This window comes from Helianthus annuus, chromosome 5 (genome assembly GCF_002127325.2).
Source record: "Helianthus annuus cultivar XRQ/B chromosome 5, HanXRQr2.0-SUNRISE, whole genome shotgun sequence".
Taxonomy (NCBI): domain Eukaryota; kingdom Viridiplantae; phylum Streptophyta; class Magnoliopsida; order Asterales; family Asteraceae; genus Helianthus; species Helianthus annuus.
In genome coordinates this window covers 177,587,648-177,609,839 of record NC_035437.2, presented here as the reverse complement: position 1 = coordinate 177,609,839, position 22,192 = coordinate 177,587,648, and the positions used below count along the sequence as shown (strand labels likewise).

The following is a 22,192-nucleotide window of genomic DNA, read 5'->3' as shown; positions in this document are numbered from 1 at the left end:
GTATTTTGGTATAATATACATATAAAAATTTTCAAAATTCTTTTTCTAGTGTATCGCTATATATAAGATAGCGGTCGCTATTTGTCGCTATTCGCTATGTAGCATATAGGTCCCTTGTCGCTATTTGTCTCTATTCGCTTTTAACAACTATGCCCCAAACTCTTTAAATCATGACATAAACGTATGAGGCCACTAGAGAATCTTTTTATATTATTTATACTTTAAACCCACTTCACCTTTTTACCTTTCACTTGATTGTTCTTTGAAAATATTTGGTATCGATGCCTGTCGATAAATGGAATACATGGCCGAAAATGGATGGAGAACGTTTTTTTTTTTTAAATTACGTAGCCACCTCTCATGATATTGAAAAGGTTTAATAGGTTCTACTCTAGACTTGGCATTATTTATAATTGAAAATTTTAAGCTTCTTACTCTAGTTGCTAAAAACTTATGACCTGCCTGTGATTGTATGTATTATCATTTTCTTTTTTGTTCTAAAATCCTTTATTGACCAGTTTAATACTCTTCTAGTGGTTTGAGGGAAGTCAAACTTATCCTCTTGGAAGATCTAGAGAGACTTTCTGATCTCTTTAAGTAAATGAGTAACTGTGGATGAAATAAACTGGATTTTCTTTTGTTGTGTAATGATTTTATGGCACAATTAAGGTATGGCCGTATGTCACTTAATTATTTGAGGCTCCTGTTTATACTTAGTGTGAGATTTTTGTTGAAGCTGCATGCCTCTTTTTGTTTATGGCAGGTCCTGTGCTTATATTTCTCTCTGAACACACTACTGGCCAATGATCTCTAGATCAAGTGGTGGAAGGCTTGTATTTCTTTTGAGAGATGCAAGTTCAATTCCCACTTGGTGCACAGTGAGGCACTGGTGGGCAATGATAGGAGACCCAGTGAAACCTGGGTTGGATCCTTGAGCCAAACGGGTTTTACTGGTAATTTCACTGTCGTGCCTACGGGCGGGTGGGTTACTGGGTTTTCCCCGGAATTGGTGGTGGACTTGGGTTACTCTCGGAGTACTCCGTTTGTCCAGTGGGTGCCCCAAGAGTGCTCGGGATTAATTCTGTTGGCCATTCAAAAAAAAAAAAAAAAAAAAAACACACTACTGGTGTGGCATATGTTCAAACAGTTAAATATATACATTTCGTTCTATAGACTTTAACAAATCAAGTACACACATTACTTTCAATGTCAGTCTTTTTACCTCAATACTCAATCTTAAATGACAATATCCATGAAATAAAATGTAAATCCTGTCTCAAGCAGTTATATGACCTTCAATTTATTTGCTTCATTAACCTTTTAAGGTCACCTGTATTTTATATCACCCCATGTCCCAGTTTGATTTCATCAACAGATTTCATTCTAAATTATCATTGATCTGGAAATCGTTGACTAATAAGAGATACTTTTAAACTATATGTGCTTTTTGTTGATAAGGATTCCCCATCTTCTCTTTAATGCAGTTGTAATCTGGAAAAAAGATGTTTAAAAAAGTAATTGTTCATTCATGACCATATATATATATGACTAGAATGAGAAATGAACTAGAACGTAAAGTTACCCCAAACTTGTGGACTGTAGTGATGCTTCAGTTGCTTCGTGTTGGTCTGGCTGGGATAGCTGAAGATGGATGGTGGCATGTGGATCATCTCTTATACTTAGAGCATTTGTTAAGAAGACATTCCTGTTTGTCGAATCTGTTTCCCTTATTCCATAAACCTGGTATGTAAAAGTTCAAATATTTAAAATCTAAGAGGTACTTGCTTTTTTGCAGGTTGTTGACATATACCTGTTTATAAAGTTCTGTGTTTTCTTCGCGAATATGGTTTACCTTCTTACACAGTTCCACATTTTCATGGTGGATGATATTCCCCTGAACAAGAGCAAACAATATTTAGTTACTTGAAGATACTTCCTCAAAGGATTACATTTGACCAAGTGTGTTAGATTTTGGGATTCACCTTTCTCTTTAGTTCTTCGATTTCCTCAAAAAGAAGTTGGTCCTAGCGATTCAACAATTATCAAGAGGTAAGTTTTTTTTTTTTCCGTTAACAAAACATAATTCGTCCGCCCCACAAACGTTTCTATATGTCCCAAACTAGTTGTCCACTTCAAATGATGGATAGTATATTTTACTATCTTTTCCATTTTACCCTTAACTACTCATGTCATTTGACCTTGCCAGTTTTCTAAGTCTATTGGTAACTGAAATGCCCTATAGGGTAAATATGGCATCCTGCTGACAAAAAATTGCATCAAGTGTACACAACTAATTTTTTCTTTTTTGTGGACACTAATTTTGGGGCGAAGGAAGTAGGGGTAGCATTTTCAAACCTTTTTTGTGCGGATATTTCGCAGACTCATTTCAAGTTGGTTCTCCATGACCTGTAGATCTTGGACACTTAAACCAGAAAGCTCTTCACCCATCATTTGTCTGTAATTGTCAAAATGACATGATGATCTTGTTCAGACAATATTACCTGTATTTGTTAGCCTCCATAGAGGTGGAAAGAGATGCGTGCCAGGTGGGTTGGGTAACGAGTTAATACATGTCATTTTATAGTACATTTCAAATCATCTGGGTCAGTTGTGTTGGCTCGCTTACACATTATTGTTCATATTTTTATTTGACAAATAATATTTGTATAAATTATGATTATGAAAAAAAATTATAATCAAGATTAATAAAACGATTTAGATAGTTGTATGCATTAAACATAGACTATGGATGACTCTCAACCCATTTGACTTGTTCGCCCCCGTTGACACATTTTCCTTTGAGCTATAGTTTTTTTATTTGACCATTAGACTTGTTTGAGATGAAACCCAAATCAACGCATTCATAATGAATTATGAAGTGGGTTGAAGTTGCCACCTCTACTAATCTAATATCCATACACAATGAGTTTTATGGGGTTTTTTTAGTTGTAATCACTCTGTCTACACTTATATCGATAGTCAGTGAGCCTTCGCATAATCAATTTCCAAATATTTTATTAAAGACCCCGGTATTAGTTTGCATTACAAATTTAGGATTACTTTTTGTAGTTCATTTAGATTTTTTTTCTAGTATTGGTGCTGTTTTTTTTTATTTTTTATTTTTATTATAGTTCCTTCTTAGGCTAGAAGTAGCTCTAGCTAGTCATGTAACATCTTATAGAGATGACAGGTTTTCTATTTTTTAGGATTGTTTCCTTTTTTCATAATATAACCTCTTAAGGGTGTAGGGAGTGGTTAAACACTTTGGAGTGGCAAACCAAAAAACCGACCAATCAGAGCGCGCCATGTCAATTAGTCAAAAGTGTTTAAACTTTGGTGAAAAGTGTTGGCAATGGTTTAGACACTTAGTGAAGTGGTAAACTATTTTTTTTAAAAAAAGGAAAAATGTGTGATTGGTTGAGATAGGAATGGACCCCACCCCACCACACACACACACTCCCTTCACCGACGCGGTAACCGAACACCGATTTGGCAAACTTGGAAGCGGCAAAGTATGTTGGCGGTGGTGTTTACCGCACGGTAAACGTGTTTGCCGCTCCTTGCCGATCACCACTCCGTATACCCTAAATAAAACTACTTACAGTTAACTTATTTCAGGAAAAAGTAGATTCTTTGATTGAGTAAGTTTGGCAGTTGAATACAGAAAAGATGTATGATTGATTGTAGAAAGTTTACCTATGATTCTCTTGCAGACTCTGCAGTTGTTGCTTTAACATTGCAGCCTCCCTCTGCCAGAACTGTAGAAATTTTCAGGGACATGTGTGCATCATCATAAATAATTAATTAAAAATAGTGATCTCATATGCTAATAGAACTTCAGATCACATTGCTATTAGGAAACGTTTTAGACTACTGTGGTATATCGGGTTCGCGTTGGTTCGATCACTAGCCGTTAATAGTAACTATGGAGCACATCAGTTTAATCAGGCGGGTTAGGCTTAATTAATACTCACGAAGCAGATTGAAGATCCATGCTTACACCCACGTTCACATGCCTGCCTCTTATCATTTCTAATATTTCAATTGTTAAAAAAAATGTTGATAATGCAATATTAACAATTTTGGTTTATGGATTCAAATTAATGTTATTAGGATAAAATCCACATTGCATGATCTTTCAAGGAGGAAGTCATTATATATAGAACCTTGGTGTATATCATATTCCTAGCTCTCTCTCTCTCTCTTATAGACGATTAGGGAAATCCGAATTGATAACATCTTGTGATTGTTTTCCATTTAGAGGCCATGTAGTAGTTGATTTGTTTTGGTCAGAAAAACACCACAACAGAGAGGCAAATCTTCACTTATTTTTTTAATTAGCTGAAGCTAAGAGCTTTATTTTATAATCATATACCTATGTAACGTCGCATTTGTCTTGATGGCTGTGAAAGTTGATTTTGCAACATCAGCACTTGAACTAGAACTATCCACGTTTAGGGCCATGAATAGTCCTGTATAATTTTTTGGAACCCAAATGCTAACTTGTAAATTATTATTAGATTAATAAACTAACCTTATATTTATGTATGTAATTATTTACTTAATTAGGTGATATTATTGTAATCAATATTTCAAATTGGGAGTTGAATTTGCCGGTAGTTTAACTGCCAAAATTAACGGTTAATCTTATATATACATAGGTGCTTGTGAAATCTAAATCCGACACCAATATTGATCTTAAAGACTTTGATTAATCCACTAATTTCGTTCACTGCAATCAAGATCATTATTTGATATAAAGATTAAATTTTGTGTGATCTTTGTTCTTGTTTTATTCGATCCCTATTCAATTACGCTTCGGTTGCCAACATAAATATGGTTGAGCATATACATTTCATTCAGATGTAGGTATTTTGTGTTAGAAATAGTATGTGTTTATTGAATATAGAGGTAAGTACTTGTACTTGTTTTGGCTGGTATGGAAGGTTTCGTGATGAAAAATTAGAATCGCTTCGGGCTTGGTTTGAGTTTTCACAGGATATTTTCTCTTATCCAGGCCCACAAGCTTTGAGTATATAATTTTTTTTGACAGTATTTGGTTATGCATTTTGCCCTTGTACAAAGCTAAAACAACATGCAAAATTCACAAGGTTTGCTAGTCAATGAGAGTGACCAACGGACCATATAACTAACTATCTATTAAAATCCTTGTACTAGGTAGGAGGTATTAGTATTACTGTAGTTTAATAATCATAGTGAGCTAGGCTTACCTTGACCTCCGAAGTTGGGCTTGTTATCTGCTGCTGTTGTTCCTCTTTTGCTTTGTGGTATCGTCCAATCACGGACTTCATGCTGATAACAGTAGCACAGTTAGTTTCTAACCCTTACTGGATTCAGCCTCATAGCTTATGCTGTAAATGCAACAATAATAATAAACAAGAATACCATCCAGCTGGTTTACCAGGCCGGATGCGGGAAAAATAGATGATTATTATCATGAAAACATATAAAATAGTTATATCCAACTAATAACACCCTCTACAATTTAAGATACTTCCATAAGTGGGGGCCTTCCTGTAAGATGCTCTTCATAACTGAACTTGGTTGAAAGAGCTAGTCTTTTTATTACGCAAATGAGATGCCAAAAAAACTGAGTGAGAAGGAAAAGGGATAAATGTGTCACTGTTGGTATCACAGTCCCAGGACCAATCGGACCAAGAAGGAAGATGATCACACAAATACTTAAGTCGCAACAAACATCACACCACTTCATGATCAAACCGAAATACAAGAAACCGAAAATATAACTAACCGAAATATTGAAACTGAACTTGAAACTGTTTTATCGAACGGAAACTTGCATACATGAACAATGAAGATGGAACCTTATATACTTGTTGAATGGGTGCGAATGAGGAGTTACGTCGATTGCCAAAGGGATGTGTCGATTCCCAAATAACCGTTCGGTTATATCCTTCATTCACACCGTTTCAAATAAACAAGGCCCATTCCTCCTAACGACCAGGGGCGGACCTAGGTGAAGCCCAGAGTGGGCGGGCGCACCCTTTGAAATAAAAAAATAGTTTATTTTTTAGGCAAAAAACCCGACCGCACTTCCTGAAATATGATTGAACCACTCATCCGCACCCCCAACAAGTAATTCCTGGTTCCGCCATTGCTAACGACCCAACATAAAACCTAATGGACTCTAATGTCTTCGACCCAATAACCAAGTGTTGGCCTACGGCCCAATTCGAAACAAAACAAATAAATAAAACATAATTGTTCGACCCATTAAAACTAATAAATATTAACATACGAGCGGCCCAAACTCGGATCATCGGAAGTACGTGATTATCGTCTTCTGTCACAAAGGTATCTAACATTGTATTGATGGCAACATATTAAGACCCAACTTACATTATAAAAATATATCGTTAATCAAAGCACATCAAATCAGGGCTCATAGATCAATCTGAGATGTTAAAAAAATAAAATTGTAGTGGCATGGCTCATTAACTACAGCTATTACCAAAGAATATTTGAATAAATAATGTTATACTCATGAGATGATATCTATAGACTATTGATATTTAATTCCTTAATCCATGTGGGTCAAAAGTAGAGGTTTCGTTATGTAAATAGTTTAAAGTTAGAATTAAAGGAAGTTATAAAGTACCAGGGCCAAAGATGTCAAACTGAAAGATGATAACCTACAAATCAATGGAGTGACATCTCCCTTGGTAGCACCCCTTCATGATCGACGACAACAAGCACAGAAGGAAGGGACACAACTCTTCACAATCAATCTTAGCCACAAGTTCAAGAGACACAACCGTTCGTGAAGAGACACGTCTATTGGATCACACCTTTTAGATTAGTATAAATAGGATTAGTTATTTCAATTGTAAACATTCACTCATACATTCACAATCTGTATTCATTCACAAATCAAAGGTTAGTTTGTGTTTATTCATTCATTGTTATATTCATTGTGTTCATCAAGAAGATTCTGGGCAGCATTGGTATCAGAGCCTAGGGCTTAAATTCGTTTCGGGAAGACAATCATCAAGCGGGTGGTTGAATTCCACAACAATTCTAATCACGCAGGAGGCGTTGATTGGGTTGTTCTAGTTAAGTTTTAACACCAATCGCATCAAGCGGGTACGATTGTTGTTCGTTCGTTCGTTAATCGGTCATCAAGAAGACAAAGGCAAATATGAGAAATTTGTATTCCGGTTTGAAGAAGCAATCGCGAATCAGAGAAGTTTGAGATCGAGTGCAGAAGGCACGTCTTCAAGCACTCAAAACAGAGTTTAAGATGTTAAAAATGAAGGAAGATGATACTATCGATTCGTTCACCGCAAGGCTTAATGGTATTGTCACTAGGGCAAGGAGTCTTAGATCAACTTTTGATCAACCGACTTTAGTACGGAAACTTCTAAGTTCTGTACCGAGAAGGTTCGTTCAAATTGTTGCAACCATTGAACAATTCGCCGATCTAGAAACAACGACGTTAGACGAGACAATTGGAATATTGAAATCCTACGAAGAATGGACCAATTTGGTGGATGAAAACCCGGTATATAATCAAGAGAAACTTATGTATACACGACGCGACAAGAACTATGGTCGTGGAAGGAGTTTTGGGAACGGAGTTTTGGGAACAATGGACAAGGAAGGTTCAATTCATCACACGGCAAGTGCCATGATGGAAAGTTCAGACAAGAAGAAGATGATGAAGATCATCACATGATAATTATAAAGAACAAAGAAGGGAGGAGAGTGCCTCAGAGAATGCTTACAAGAACATAAGCAACCAAAGAAAGTTTGGGAAGATTTTAAGCAAGATAAAATGCTATAATTGCCAAAAGTTTGGTTATTATGCCTCAGATTGTCATGAATCAAACCAAAGAGGAGAGGAACTAAAGAAGACTGCAAGGATCTACTACAACAAGCTCGTGATAAAGATGGAGAAGCACATGATGGCAATCAAGTCACGGAGAAGGATCATAGTGCAAATAAAGAAGATCAAGTAGAGGATGAAGACTTCATTCTCTTGAAGAATGAATATGCTAAAGCATGAAGATGTTGAAGGCATGGATTAAAAAATTAGGGGGGAATATTGATATTTAATTCCTTAATCCATGTGAGTCAAAAGTAGAGGGTTCGTTATGTAAATAGTTTAAAGTTAGAATTAAAGGAAGTTATGAAGTACATGGGCCAAAGGTGTCAAACTGAAAGATGATAACCTACAAATCAATGGAACGACATCTCCCTTGGTTGCACCCCTTCATGATCGATGACAACAAGCGCAGAAGGAAGGGACGCAACTCTTCACAATCAATCTTAGCCACAAGTTCAAAATACACAACCGTTCGTGAAGAGACACGTCTATTGGATCACACCTTTTAGATTAGTATAAATAGGATTATTTATTTCAATTATAAACATTCACTCATACATTCACAATCTATATTCATTCACAAATCAAAGGTTAGTTTGTGTTTATTCATTCATTGTTATATTCATTGTGTTTATCAAGAAGATTCTAGACGACATAGACAATGTATGATCAATCATACTAGATTGTATTGGGTCAAACTTATTAAACCTTAATACAAGTAATACACCTTGATGCATCCCAACAAACCTATGACGTGCAAAAACATCCGATCGTAATGCCAAAAAAGGCTAGGTGTAGAAAGAGAAATGGACAGCAGGATGATTTTTTCTGGTTTAGGAAGGCTTGTTTTGGGGTCTGTAATGTTTCATGTGGTTAGGAGTCTGTTTGATGTTTGGTTTATTGTTGTACTCCGCTTTCTTAGTTTCTTGCTAAGATGGTTAGGTGTTTGTTGGTTTGAATAAAGATAGTTTCTCAAAAAGAAAAAAAATGTTTTGGTCATTCGTTACGATGAACTGAACTTGAAGCTCCACACACCACGTATTATCATGTAGTGCAAAGTAGAAGTTTATATTTACATATTTAGTGTGCCCTTTTAATAGGGCAAGGTTCCCGTACAAGAGTGGAGTTTTATGGAAGGATGGAAGCCACAAGAATATAACACATGTACTTCAAACCAGGGCTTGTCATTACACAATCACGTAAGGTGAGTACGTAATCACGTAGTGTATATAAAATCACTTAACATTACAATTGTTTAGAAAAATAAGGCATGCTACAAATTCACATCACGTTAGATAATTACACAGTAGGTATGCAAAAATCGCATAACGTTGTAATTGTACTGAATATAAAGCATACTACGTTATTACATAACATGTTAAAGTATTTTTTTTTAATAAAAAAAGCACTATAGCATTGGCGAATCCCGAAAATTTTTCTATCGGGTTCCTTTTGGTAGATTCTTACTAATTCTCACAATTTTTTTCCAAATCATAAACCGAGGGGGTTCCCAGGAACCCTCAAAAATGCCCTGGATCCGCCCCTGCACTATAGTAATTGTTAAAGTATTGTTTTAATTAAAAAAAACACTATAGTAATAGCATACTCAAATTAAAAAGTGGCGTAATTTTTTAAATAATACTAACGTATGAAAAAGTTATGTCCCTCTAAAAAAGTGGGGGGAGTTGGTTTAAAGTTAACAATTGTAGCAATTCCCTTTTTGTCATTTCCTTCCCTTGCAACACTTTATTTTCATTTCATAATCGTAAGATTATTGTAACATTTAATTTCAACCATTGGATTACATGATCAATGCTTCAAAAACCTTCTTATCATTCGCATAACATCTACCAAAAAAGTCCTTTTTTTCCAGGAACCTCACCATATATATATAGGGAGCCGCTAGAATGAGAACCACCTCGAGTTGTAAGAACCGCGAGAACTACACCCCACGGAGGGGCGTTCGCCGCGATTTTTTTTTTACAAGTAGATGTGTGCATTATAAACACGGCCGTAAAAAATCACGGCGAACGCCCCTCCGTGGGGTGTAGTTTTTTACACCTCAAGTTTGGTGAAAAAAAAAAGAAAAAAGAAAAAAAAATTAAAAAACACCAAACTTGAGGTGTAAAAAACTACACCCCACGGAGGGGCGTTCGCCGTGATTTTTTACGGCCGTGTTTATAATGCACACATCTACTTGTAAAAAAAAATCGCGCCGAACGCCCCTCCGTGGGGTGTAGTTCTCGCGGTTCTTACAACTCGAGGTGGTTCTCATTCTAGCGGTCCCCTATATATATATATATATATATATATATATATATATATATATATATATATAAGACGGGGATCATTGCAGAACATTAATTATTGCAAGAATTAAAAGAACAACTCTAAATTTGATGTTTCTTACATTCTTGTGAATATTATATATATATATATATATAAGTAAAAAAACATATATTTTTGCCTACACATAGCTTACATAACATAACCAATATATGGGTAGGTTATATAAGACCTGAAAAATTTTCATATTTTGTTTTGAATTATAGTGTGAGAAACAATAAATTTACATTTGTAACATTTTCATTTATTTTTTAGGTTTTTAGGATTGAAAAAATGGGCGACTCATTATGTTCCCGCAATATTTAGTGTTCTTCATAGAACCTTCCCACACACACACACACACACACACACATATATATATATATATGTTATTTGTGGGTTTTTAGTGTGTTTTTAGTGTGTTTTATTGTTGACATTATATTGTTTTATGATTTTTTACACTTAGTAGGAAAAATGGACTTTGTAGCCAACTCCCACCATATATATATATATATTTAACTTTTGTAGTTTTTTTAACAAAAAATTCATTTATGTTCATGAACTATCCGTTAAAAAGTTAATAGACGAACATAAACATACATGAAAAGGAAAATCCATTTATTTAACTGTTCGTGTTCAGTTAAAGTTAAATGAATAAACATGAACATGCATTGTTCGTATTCATTCAGTTTTTTTACATGCCTACCTACATCATAGTAGGTATCCATGAATACATATTAATGGAAAGGCATGAGACCTGCCTATTTAGATTTATGGTAGAGGACAAGGTTCTATGGAAACAATTATTTATTTCAGTGTACCTCTTTTTATTTTTTTTCAAAGAAAGGGATGACAATGTGGGGAGAAATGAGAAGAAGATATTACAACATTAATTTAGAAAAGATAATGGAATCGGAAGTTCATATTGCCTATGGTACAACATTAATTTACAGTAGTTGTAAGGGGCCAAAAACCCCACTTCGATTTTTTTTACGTCCGTCTTTATAACATTTTAATATAAGGGTGTGAAAAAAATGAGGGCAAAACTCTCAAAGGAAGGCCGAGTTCTCCAATTTCTCACAACTCGTAAGGGTTTTCCCTTGATCCGAATATATACACACACACATAAACTATATATGTGATGATATTTATGGTACATCAAAGGGCTTGTAGTCTAGTGCTATCAAGGTGTTAAAGGAAATGTGTAATTCTCGATAAGCTTGAGATTTCAAGTCTGAAGGTGGACAAATATGTAAATTTAAGAATAAGATTTAATGGGTGTGTGAGTTAGCAGGTTAAAAAAGTAGATCTGCTCATAACACATTGAAACTAGCTGAACCACTCACACGTAAGAAAATCGGTCATTTGACATTTATATTAACTGGCTCATGGTTTGCAAGTTGTAACCAACCAAACCAAATCATAAATAACCGTAGCGGTACTAGGTTGGATTCAGTGGCGGACCCAATATTTTTTTTTTCTGAAGGTATGGATGAGGGGTTCAACCATATTTTCAAATGGTACGATTGGATTTTTGCCTAAAAAATACACTAGTTTTTTTTTTCAAGTGGTGCGTCTACCCACCCACCCATCAACATAGATCCACCCCTGGTTGGATTAGAGAATAAACTATCAAATGAAGACTAGTAGAGTGTGACATCAGAGTTGGAGTTATAAGAGTTGGTTTAGGATTTGAGAGACTTGGCTGAAGTAGTAAAACAACACGATACATGATGGATGTTATTTCCTTCATTAATATTCAAATTGACGACATTATCAACCTCTATTCTACTATTATGGCTTCAAGTTTCAGGATCGCTTCCTCTGTCATCCACATGTATGTTGCTTTTACCAATTTTATTTGTATTCGTGAACCGTTCGTGAACACGTTCATTCCCCTAATGAACGGACACGAACATAAAATCTCGTTCGATAAGTATTCAAGAACGTTCGTAAACACATTTATTTCCTTAACGAACAAATACAAACAAAATCTTGTTCGTGTTCGTTTGATTGATTTACAGCCCTACTAAAAACAACTTTATATCTTTGCAAATTGTAAACCCTAACCCAAATTGAACCCCTACATGTCAAATAGTCAACCCAAACAACCTTTTTTATTAGTTTAAATAAGAACCTAGATTCAAATGTAACTAAGTTTTACAATTTATTCTAACTTGTGAGATTCCTCCCGCACTTCGTGGCGGGAATTCGGTTGATGTCTGTTCTTTTCGTTATGGTATCAGAATTCGCAATAGCCTATAGTAATCCAAAGAGAAAACCTTACATCAAAAACAATAAAAACGAATATCTGATACTGGTACCGATGTTGTTCAATTAGTATCGGTTTGGTTGGTTTGCGTTTTATGTTTATTTAGTTTTTTCAACATTGCGATATATATTTTATTGATAATGAATATTATGCCGCTATTATACCATACCAAACCGAACCGAAACCGACTAAACAACATCTGTATCGGTAGTGGTATTTATTTTTTATTGTTTTCCTTCTAATAAATTGACACCGTATCGCTACCATATCGTACCGAACCGAACAACATAGTTTTCGGTACATGAGTTTATTTATATTGTTTTTTTCTTTTGATAATCTAACATCGTATTGGTACCGTACCACCGGTACCAATACCTGTATTCATTTTTTTGGTTTTCGGTTTCAAAACATTTTCATTTATACAACTCTATCTATTAGGTTAAACGAATAACGTTACCGATACCATGCCACTTTGAACCGATCGGTTCCGTACGAACAACATCGGTGCCAGTACCGATGTTCGTCTTTAATGTTTTCGCTCTTGTAAAATTTTGTTGATTTCTATACAAAATGCATGTATCGTACCAATATTGTAACGAATCAAATCAATACCGATCTAATTATTAAAGCTAGTAATCAATCATCTTCTTCTTCTATAAAATACTTTAATAATTTTAAAACAAAAAAAATAACTAAAATTCATGCACTGTTCATCAAGAGTCTAAATTCATATATATAACTAGATGGATTGACTTGCGCTTCGCGGCAGGAAATTAGTTGTGGATTAGAGGTGCAACTTGCTTTTCATAGAACTGATTGTAAGGTTTGGTTACAAAATGTGATTGCTACATACAAAAGGCAGCCCATGGTTTTGTGGAACGTATCATAAGTTTATTTACAACAACTACTTAAGTTAATTGAGATGTACAAAACGTAGTGCATTCTGATGCAGTTGGTTGCATTCTGCTAGTTGGGCGGGTATTTGTTAGCGGCCTATTCCGGGAACTTGAGTTTCTTGGTGTCGCTTACGCCTTCTGTGCATTTTGATTACATTCATTAGTAATGTTGTTTTTGTTAAAAGTGGGCTTAAGTTAATACTTGGTATAGGATGGGATACCTGATTGAAGTTCTGGAGACCAGCCTGGTTCCGCATAAGGGAAAAGGAGCGGGTACTGAAGAGGCATATATGATGAATGCAACTTGCTTACACGCTTTGCTCTGCCATCTTTACCGTGTACCACAATATCATAGTCACTTACTAAAGGGTCATTGTCTCGTACAATAGCACCAAGAGTACCCGCAATAGGTAACCCGTATTTGTTTTGTTTAGACTTGTTATAAAGGGTAATCGCAAACTCAGGTACTTATTGTTGGGAGCAAAGATCAGCCGCACTCTTAAAAAGGCGTACAAATTCATTGGTTTCGGCTAATGTACGCGTAAGAAGTGAGACAACATCTGGGGACAATCGACGTTGATCATCACTATTAAAAAAACGAAGTCTATTTTCAACTTCGTGCAGTGTATCATAGACATACATTTGAAGGAACCTAGGTTTCTCACCCGCTGAAGGGCATAGTGAAATTTGGCCGGCCACCTTAAAAACATACGGACCAGCAGAATGGTTAATTGTATCATCAACGTCGGCACCAAATGATGATGGTGGCTCAACTGGAAAAGGAATGCGTACACTGCCTGCTTTGCAACACGTGTTATATCTAGGCCTTTGTTTAAGAGGAGACGATTTCAGCCGCTCTTCGAACCAAAACAATGCGCCACAGTGTTCGCATTAGTTTATACAATCTCCCAAATCAACGTATGAAGGGCCAGGCAACTGCAAATCAAATGATGATGCTGATGGACCCTCATACTGTTCCATATCAGGCTGGACAGAAGTTAGAGATTGTATAGAACGTTGATTAGCAGTAGCCCGCAACATGCTTGATCGCCTTACCAACTGACCAACTGTTTGCACACCAAAATCAGCAGGTTCTTTTGAAAAAGACTGCTCACCAGAATTTTCAAGTGCAAGAGCCTTTCGTTTTCTATCGAAAGAACGTGCAGCCATATGCAAACCTGATTTTGCAAACACTGGCTTAATATGGAAAAAAGCTTCGACTATAAAATGAACAAAAACACCAGATTGCGAACCAATTGGAGAGAACCAACTTACAAAAGAGCACTTGTATCTCACTACTCGGAATGATAATAAAAAACGAACACAGTAATATATAGACAATCTAATCTAATCAACACGCAAATGATAAAAAAGAACAACAAAAAAGTGTAAGGCCAATTCTAATTAACTGAAAATCTGATCAAATCATGCTAACGAAATTAGAATTTGCTCTATCATACATCCTAAACTAAAATAAACATAATGACAAACACTTTGACAGAAGAAAACAAAATCAATATTTAAGAGGTGGCAGTCATTTTTTTGTTAAAGCATAGCCATCAACTAAACTAATTACATCTTGAATTTCTATTCTTAACTTCTTTTGTTATTACTTTACATCCTAAACTATAATAAGCATAAAAATAAAGACTTTAATAGAACAGAAGTTGATTTGTTTTGCTTAGTTTCATAGCCTTTTGATACTAAAAAAACTGCACTTTACTCTTATGTAGGACAGGCAAAGGGGTCGGGTCGGGTCAGAACGGGTTAGGGTCGAAATGGGTCAAATTAAAAAAAGGGTTGTTTTGGGTCGGGTTGGAACGGATTGGCGTCCAAACGGGTTCGGGTCAGATTGGATCCCGTTCGGAATGGGTTTTGGGTCAAAATGGGTTGAGTTCATTCTTTTCCCATTTCTAAAAACATGATTCATAATAAATATACCTTTTGGTCAAGTCGATACAGAAGCCGAAACCGGCGAAAACGATAAAATAGTAATAATAAAAAAATTATACAGTGTTCATCAATCCCATGTTTTCGCCATTATTATGATTAACTGATGTAGTGGGTGAGTTTTAATTGTGGAATATTGATATTGTTGGGACAAAGTTTCGACTGACCATTCAAGACAATTTCGTTAATCAATCGAGTCGGTACTGAAAGATTTCCATAAAAGCGACCAAAGCAAAACAAAAAACCCGAAACTGAATCGAAACGAAAAAAAACTGAAAAAATCAAACAGAAAAAGTATCCAAAACGAAACAAAAAACCAAAAGCTGAACCGAAACGAAACAACCAAAACGAAAAAAAAAACGAATCGAAACCGGCCAAAACGAATCGAAACCGGCCAAAACGAAAAAAAACTGAAGAAATAGAAACCGAACCGAAAAAGCGACCCAAACAAAACAAAAAAAAAAAAAACGAACTGAAACCCGTCTCGTGCTAAAACCTGTCCCAACTCAAAACTCGTCCCGTGCGAAAACTCATGTCGGCCCGAAACCCATCCCGTGCGGAAACCCGTGCCGACCCGAACCAAGTACGTTCCAATTCGAAACTCGTCCCGGCCGCTTGAAACTCAACCCGAACCCACATTGATCCATTTCTTTGAAAATGCCGACCCGTTTTGACCCGAAAAAAATTGAGATGGAATTTTAATTGACCCATTTTGACCCATTGAGTGAAAATATCTTACCCAACCAACCCATATAACTTAAAAAGCAACCCAAAGTGACCTACTTGGAAGGCTTTGAGTCAAGATTGCCCCTCTACTCTTATGGTCACTGGATCAAGTTTGATTTTTTAATCAAACAGAAAATTTCATCCTATAATAACCAAGTAAGTGGAACATGAATACCAATTTCATAATAACCTTTGTTATGGCTGTTTAAGAAAGAAACAACTTAAACCCTAGTTTCATAAAATTTAAACAAACAACTTCTAAGTTTTAAAATTCCAACTCCTAAGCCTCACTGAATATGTAAATCATTTATTTCCAATTCCAACCAAACAATTCTTGATATAATCTCCAACACGCAGCTGCCTATCGATGAATAAAATTCAAAATTCAATATATACCAAAGAAAAAAAATAAAAGGGGAGACCAATCAAATATAAGCGAAAAGAAACAAACAACAATATAAAAGCAGCAATTGAACAGCAAGACCAGTAAACCTGTTACATGTGGAAGAACCCCACCAATCGAACAACAGCAAACCTATGGAAGAATCCTTGCATGCCAAACCAGTTTCAATTCAAACTTCCTTTTTCTTCAATGAAAACATAAATGAACATCATCATATTTGGTAGACATTGACAGCTTGATTACTTGGCACGCATCGCAGGTGTGGTGAAGATAAATGAAAAAAGAAAGAAACCTGGGAAACACGTACACGCGGCAACGATAGGGGCATAACAAAGGAATAAAACACATACGCGGCAGCGATAGGGAAAATAGGAAAAATTGAGCCTGTTATTAAAAAAAATGAAGCCCAAACAGAAACAATATAAAACCTCAAAAGCCCATTTGCAATTCTACTGTTCATCATAACTTTGTATTCATATAGATAATATTATACATAAACATTATTTGGTAAAAAGAAGGCAAAGGTGAAATCTAACTTCCTGAAAATCATATTGTTTAAAACCAATCTAACTTCCTGAAAATCATTTTAGGTTACGGCTGGGCCGGGCTTTTGAGGAAATACGTAGTTGAACCGTCACACATGTGGTGGCCTAGCACCCTCGTTCAGATTTCACTATTTAGGTACCTACGTTTTTCTCTCATATTAATTTTTTTTTTCCAGATTCTAGATTTTTTTTTTTTTTTTTCAAAACAGTCATTATATATCGACTTGAATAAAGCATATCCTTTTTAACTTTAAATATTATATTAATTAGTTAGTTATGATATATGTGATAAGATTATATATTAAAACCGCACTTTTTATTCCTTTTTAAATCATTCATTAAATAAAACGCTAAACGAGTCAACTTAAGGAATTTTTATCACCAAGGATTGGACTAACATCATGATGCTGCATAATAATTGTCTCACCTGCTTCAATCAAATAATAATGTTGCCACCATAATTGTTATATACCGTAATTTTGTATTTTACTAATTAATATACTCACTCACGTAGTCTAAAGGGGAAATTCTTGCTGTCTTTCAGTTGCATAAGGATTTTAAGTTGATAATCTCCAAAATTATTAATGTGAAAACATCTATAACTTTTAACCGTTTAGAACAAAGTAATTTAGAGATACCTTTCACATGGTCACGATGTGGACGGAATGTGGCACCCGTTAATTATTTGGCTTTATGCTATACTTATCTTGTTTTTTTATTTTTATACGCGCTTAAAATATTGCCCCTACAGTGGAAGTATATTTATAAAAATATATTTGTAATTTAAAAATATCATAAATCTCAAACTCAATTAGCGGCCAATTATGTATGTTCTTTTAGAAAGGTTAAACTCAATTTTAGTAAAGTAATCTTTTGACGTATACATAAATTGATAACAATATTAAAAAATGGATATTATTTTTTTTTTCAGCTGAAAGCTAAAAAAAAAAAATAAAAAAATTTAAATCTACATTAAACAGGACTTATATTATTTTATTCATAAGCAGTTAGTGGTTTTGAGTGATTTATGATCAGAATATCAAATGGAATTTACCCAAACTAGGCTGTTGGACTTATCAAAACATTTATTTTAATTAAACATTGATAAAAAAATATAAATATAAAATAAAAATAATACGCAGAGGGCCATCGTTATCATTTTGCCAACAAGAAAAAGCAAGGAAATGAATCTTTGGAATCTTGTCTAAATAATCAGGAAGTTTGATAATTAAGAGAAAGTAGGTGACTCTTCCTTGTCATGTACCCACCTATTTAATGGTTCTTTCAAATTATCAATTAATATCCATTTAAAAGGTTGTATATATATATATTTTTTAATTAAAGAGAAGTGTTGTTTTAGGTGTTGGATCACTGTGCTAAAACCAGTCTAATCGTTCTGTAGGGCACTTCATGGCAAAGAAGACGACGATGACGATGACAACGACAACAAGAAACGCATATCACGTACAAAATTCTTTGTGATTGTTCTTGCTTGTAGCTTCCTCTATTACTTGCTTCCCGGATTCTTCTTCAAAACCTTACAAAGCATTTCATGGGTATGTTGGGCCTTTCCTAATTCGGTTACGGCCCAACAATTAGGGTCAGGCTTCCAAGGCTTAGGGTTTGGGGCCTTCTCACTGGACTGGGCCACGACGGCTTCTTTCTTATTCAGCCCTCTTATTTCCCCCTTCTTTGCCATAGTCAATGTTTTCTTGGGCTATTTTTTGATCGTTTACATAGTGATCCCAATATCCTATTATGGACTCAACGTGTACCATGCCAGAAACTTCCCAATATACTCAGCTGATTTGTTTACAAACGACGGTCAGCTCTATGATATCCATAAAATTGTGAATAACAAGTTTGAGATAGACTACGGGGAGTATGCAAAGCAAGGACACGTTAATTTGAGTACATTTTTCGCTTTGACTTATGGTTTTGGATTTGCTACAATCGCGTCTACTCTCACTCATGTTGGCCTTTTCTATGGGAAGTAAGTTACTTGTATATTTTGATTGATTTCTAGCTGGCTTGTATCTAACTAACTATATGTTGTTGATGGATCGATGTAGAGAGATATATGGACGATATAAAGCATCGACCACGGCTAAGACTGATGTGCACACAAGACTAATGAAGAACTACAAAGACATACCAGCATGGTGGTTTTAATTATGTGCTTCTTACAGTCACCTTTTTGGTTGCCCTTGCGCTCACTATCTTCATGAAAGATCAGGTACAAATGCCATTCTGGGGACTGATAGGTGCAGCTGTAATGGCTTTCGTTTTCACCCTCCCCATCAGCATCATCACTGCAACAACAAACCAGGTAACTCTTGAAATTAATGTAACAACGAAATAATATATGTACTAACTTTTTTAATTTGCCCGGGCCAGACACCAGGTTTGAATATAATAACGGAATATGCTATGGGGTTAATCTACCCTGGAAGACCCATAGCCAATGTGTGCTTCAAGACCTATGGTTACATGAGCATGACTCAGGCCATCTCTTTTCTCAGTGATTTTAAGCTCGGTCATTACATGAAGATTCCACCAAGATCAATGTTTCTGGTCCAGTTTCTGGGAACAATCATAGCTGGAACCGTGAATCTATGTGTGGCTTGGTACATGATAAACCATGTGGACCAGATATGCTTCCCTGACCCTAAGTCCGGTAGCCCATGGACGTGCCCAAATGACCATGTATTCTTTGATGCATCTGTTATTTGGGGCTTGGTTGGGCCTAGGCGGATCTTTGGTCCTCTAGGAAACTATGGAGCTCTAAACTGGTTCTTTCTAGGTGGGCTCATGGGGCCAGTTGTGGTTTGGATATTTCACTTGCTGTTTCCAAAAGCATCATGGATTCCTCTGATTAATCTCCCGGTGCTCCTTGGTGCCACGGCTGCTATGCCCCCGGCCATGGCTGTTAACTATAATTCATGGATATTGGTGGGGACCATTTTCAACTTTTTCGTGTTTAGATACCGCAAAATGTGGTGGAAGAGGTACAACTACATCCTGTCGGCTGCGCTTGATGCAGGAGTTGCGTTTATGGCGGTGCTGTTGTATTTTAGTACGGGGATAGAAAACATAAATGTGCATTGGTGGGGCACTGATAACCCGGAGCACTGCGACCTCGCTCGGTGTCCCACAGCTAAGGGTATAGTATCGCCCCTCAGTGATTCTTGTCCTACTTTTTGATTATTTATATATGTTTCCTTCAAGAAATGTCTTCTTTTATATATATGTCCTCAAGAACTCATGTCGATTTGTTTTTAATATGCATTCGTGTGAAGTAAAATTTAGTGGTGGTGTTATTGTCTTTTCTTTTCGAATACTTAGAAGATACAAATGCCATTAGTCTTGGATACTATTCATATGTGGTTTTTTTTGGAAAACAGACACATGAGCATGGGCTCAAATAATTTTCAAGTCGAGCCGAGCTTGCTAGGTTTGTAAACAAGTTGTTCTCCAATTTCTCTTTAACTAATATACAACATCCCTCTTGAGCAAGTCAAGCTCGAGCAGTACCTAGTTCAGCTCCTAAACAACCCCACCTAGCAGCAACAGCGGTTCCGGAACCCCACCTAACAGCGACAGTTTACATTAGCAGACCTAGACGTTAATCTGTATAATTTATCCAATACATCACTATTCGTTGCTTCCCATGTTTAACCAAATTCTGATAATGATCCTTAATGTTGTGGATGCTGTTGTGGGGGTGGGGGTGTTTTGATAGAAGCAAACTACTTGTGATTATCAGGCGATGAAATATGTAGTTTTGGAGTTGCTTCTTCAACTGATTCTCGTTATCTAATTCTTTTAACAATTGCTTATCTGACTATTCTGTTTTGTTAAACACTTTCTCTGCTTATTTCAGAAGCCATAATCATCCCCAAACCATAGTTGTCTATAGCGGCTATAGCGACCGTTATAGCGCGCTATGTAGCGAAGCGACCAGGTGTCGCTATTTGGGTCATAACGACCAATAGCGTGAATAGCGACAATTAACTTTTTTTTATGTAAGTAGCAATTAGATATAACTATAAAATAGCTGGATTTATAGGTTTTTGTTAAATATACATGTAAAATAGCATAATACCAAGGTATTTTGGTATAATATACATATAAAAATTTTCAAAATTCTTTTTCTAGTGTATCGCTATATATAAGATAGCGGTCGCTATTTGTCGCTATTCGCTATGTAGCATATAGGTCCCTTGTCGCTATTTGTCTCTATTCGCTTTTAACAACTATGCCCCAAACTCTTTAAATCATGACATAAACGTATGAGGCCACTAGAGAATCTTTTTATATTATTTATACTTTAAACCCACTTCACCTTTTTACCTTTCACTTGATTGTTCTTTGAAAATATTTGGTATCGATGCCTGTCGATAAATGGAATACATGGCCGAAAATGGATGGAGAACGTTTTTTTTTTAAATTACGTAGCCACCTCTTATGATATTGAAAAGGTTTAATAGCTTCTACTCTAGACTTGGCATTATTTATAATTGAAAATTTTAAGCTTCTTACTCTAGTTGCTAAAAACTTATGACCTGCCTGTGATTGTATGTATTATCATTTTCTGTTTTGTTCTAAAATCCTTTATTGACCAGTTTAATACCCTTCAAGTTGGTTTGAGGAAATTCAAACTTATCCTCTTGGAAGATCTAGAGAGACTTTATGATCTCTTTAAGTAAATGAGTAACTGCGGATGAAATAAACTGGATTTTCTTTTGTTGTGTAATGATTTTTTGGCACAATTAAGGTATGGCCGTATGTCACTTAATTATTTGAGGCTCCTGTTTATACTTAGTGTGAGATTTTTGTTGAAGCTGCATGCCTCTTTTTGTTTATGGCAGGTCCTGTGCTTATATTTCTCTCTGAACACACTACTGGCCAATGATCTCTAGATCAAGTGGTGGAAGGCTTGTATTTCTTTTGAAAGATGCAAGTTCAACTCTCACTTGGTGTAGAGTGAGGCACTGGTGGGCAATGATAGGAGACCCAGTGAAACCTGGGTTGGATCCTTGAGCCAAACGGGTTTTACTAGTAATTTCACTGTCGTGCCTACGTGCGGGTGGATTACTGGGTTTTCCCCGGAATTGGTGGTGGACTTGGGTTACTCTCGGAGTACTCCGTTTGTCTAGTGGGTGCCCCAAGAGTGCTCGGGATTAATTCTGTTGGCCATTCAAAAAA

The 22,192-nt window shown here is 35.9% G+C and overlaps 1 protein-coding gene and 1 pseudogene across 1 annotated transcript; one reads left to right on the top strand and one right to left on the bottom strand.

The window, feature by feature from the left end:
- Positions 1 to 1,450: 1,450 nt before the first annotated feature.
- LOC110926737 (agamous-like MADS-box protein AGL16) lies at positions 1,451 to 5,312 on the bottom strand. The gene is made up of 7 exons (XM_035990471.1): positions 5,232 to 5,312; positions 3,697 to 3,758; positions 2,356 to 2,455; positions 1,983 to 2,024; positions 1,811 to 1,894; positions 1,583 to 1,740; positions 1,451 to 1,491 (listed from the first exon to the last, which is right to left on the bottom strand). The coding sequence occupies exons 1-7, from the start codon at positions 5,310 to 5,312 to the stop codon at positions 1,476 to 1,478; spliced, it is 543 nt and encodes a 180-aa protein (XP_035846364.1). The 3' UTR covers positions 1,451 to 1,475.
- An 11,717-nt stretch (positions 5,313 to 17,029) lies between these two features.
- Positions 17,030 to 20,314, top strand: LOC110942430 (annotated as a pseudogene).
- Positions 20,315 to 22,192: the final 1,878 nt, after the last annotated feature.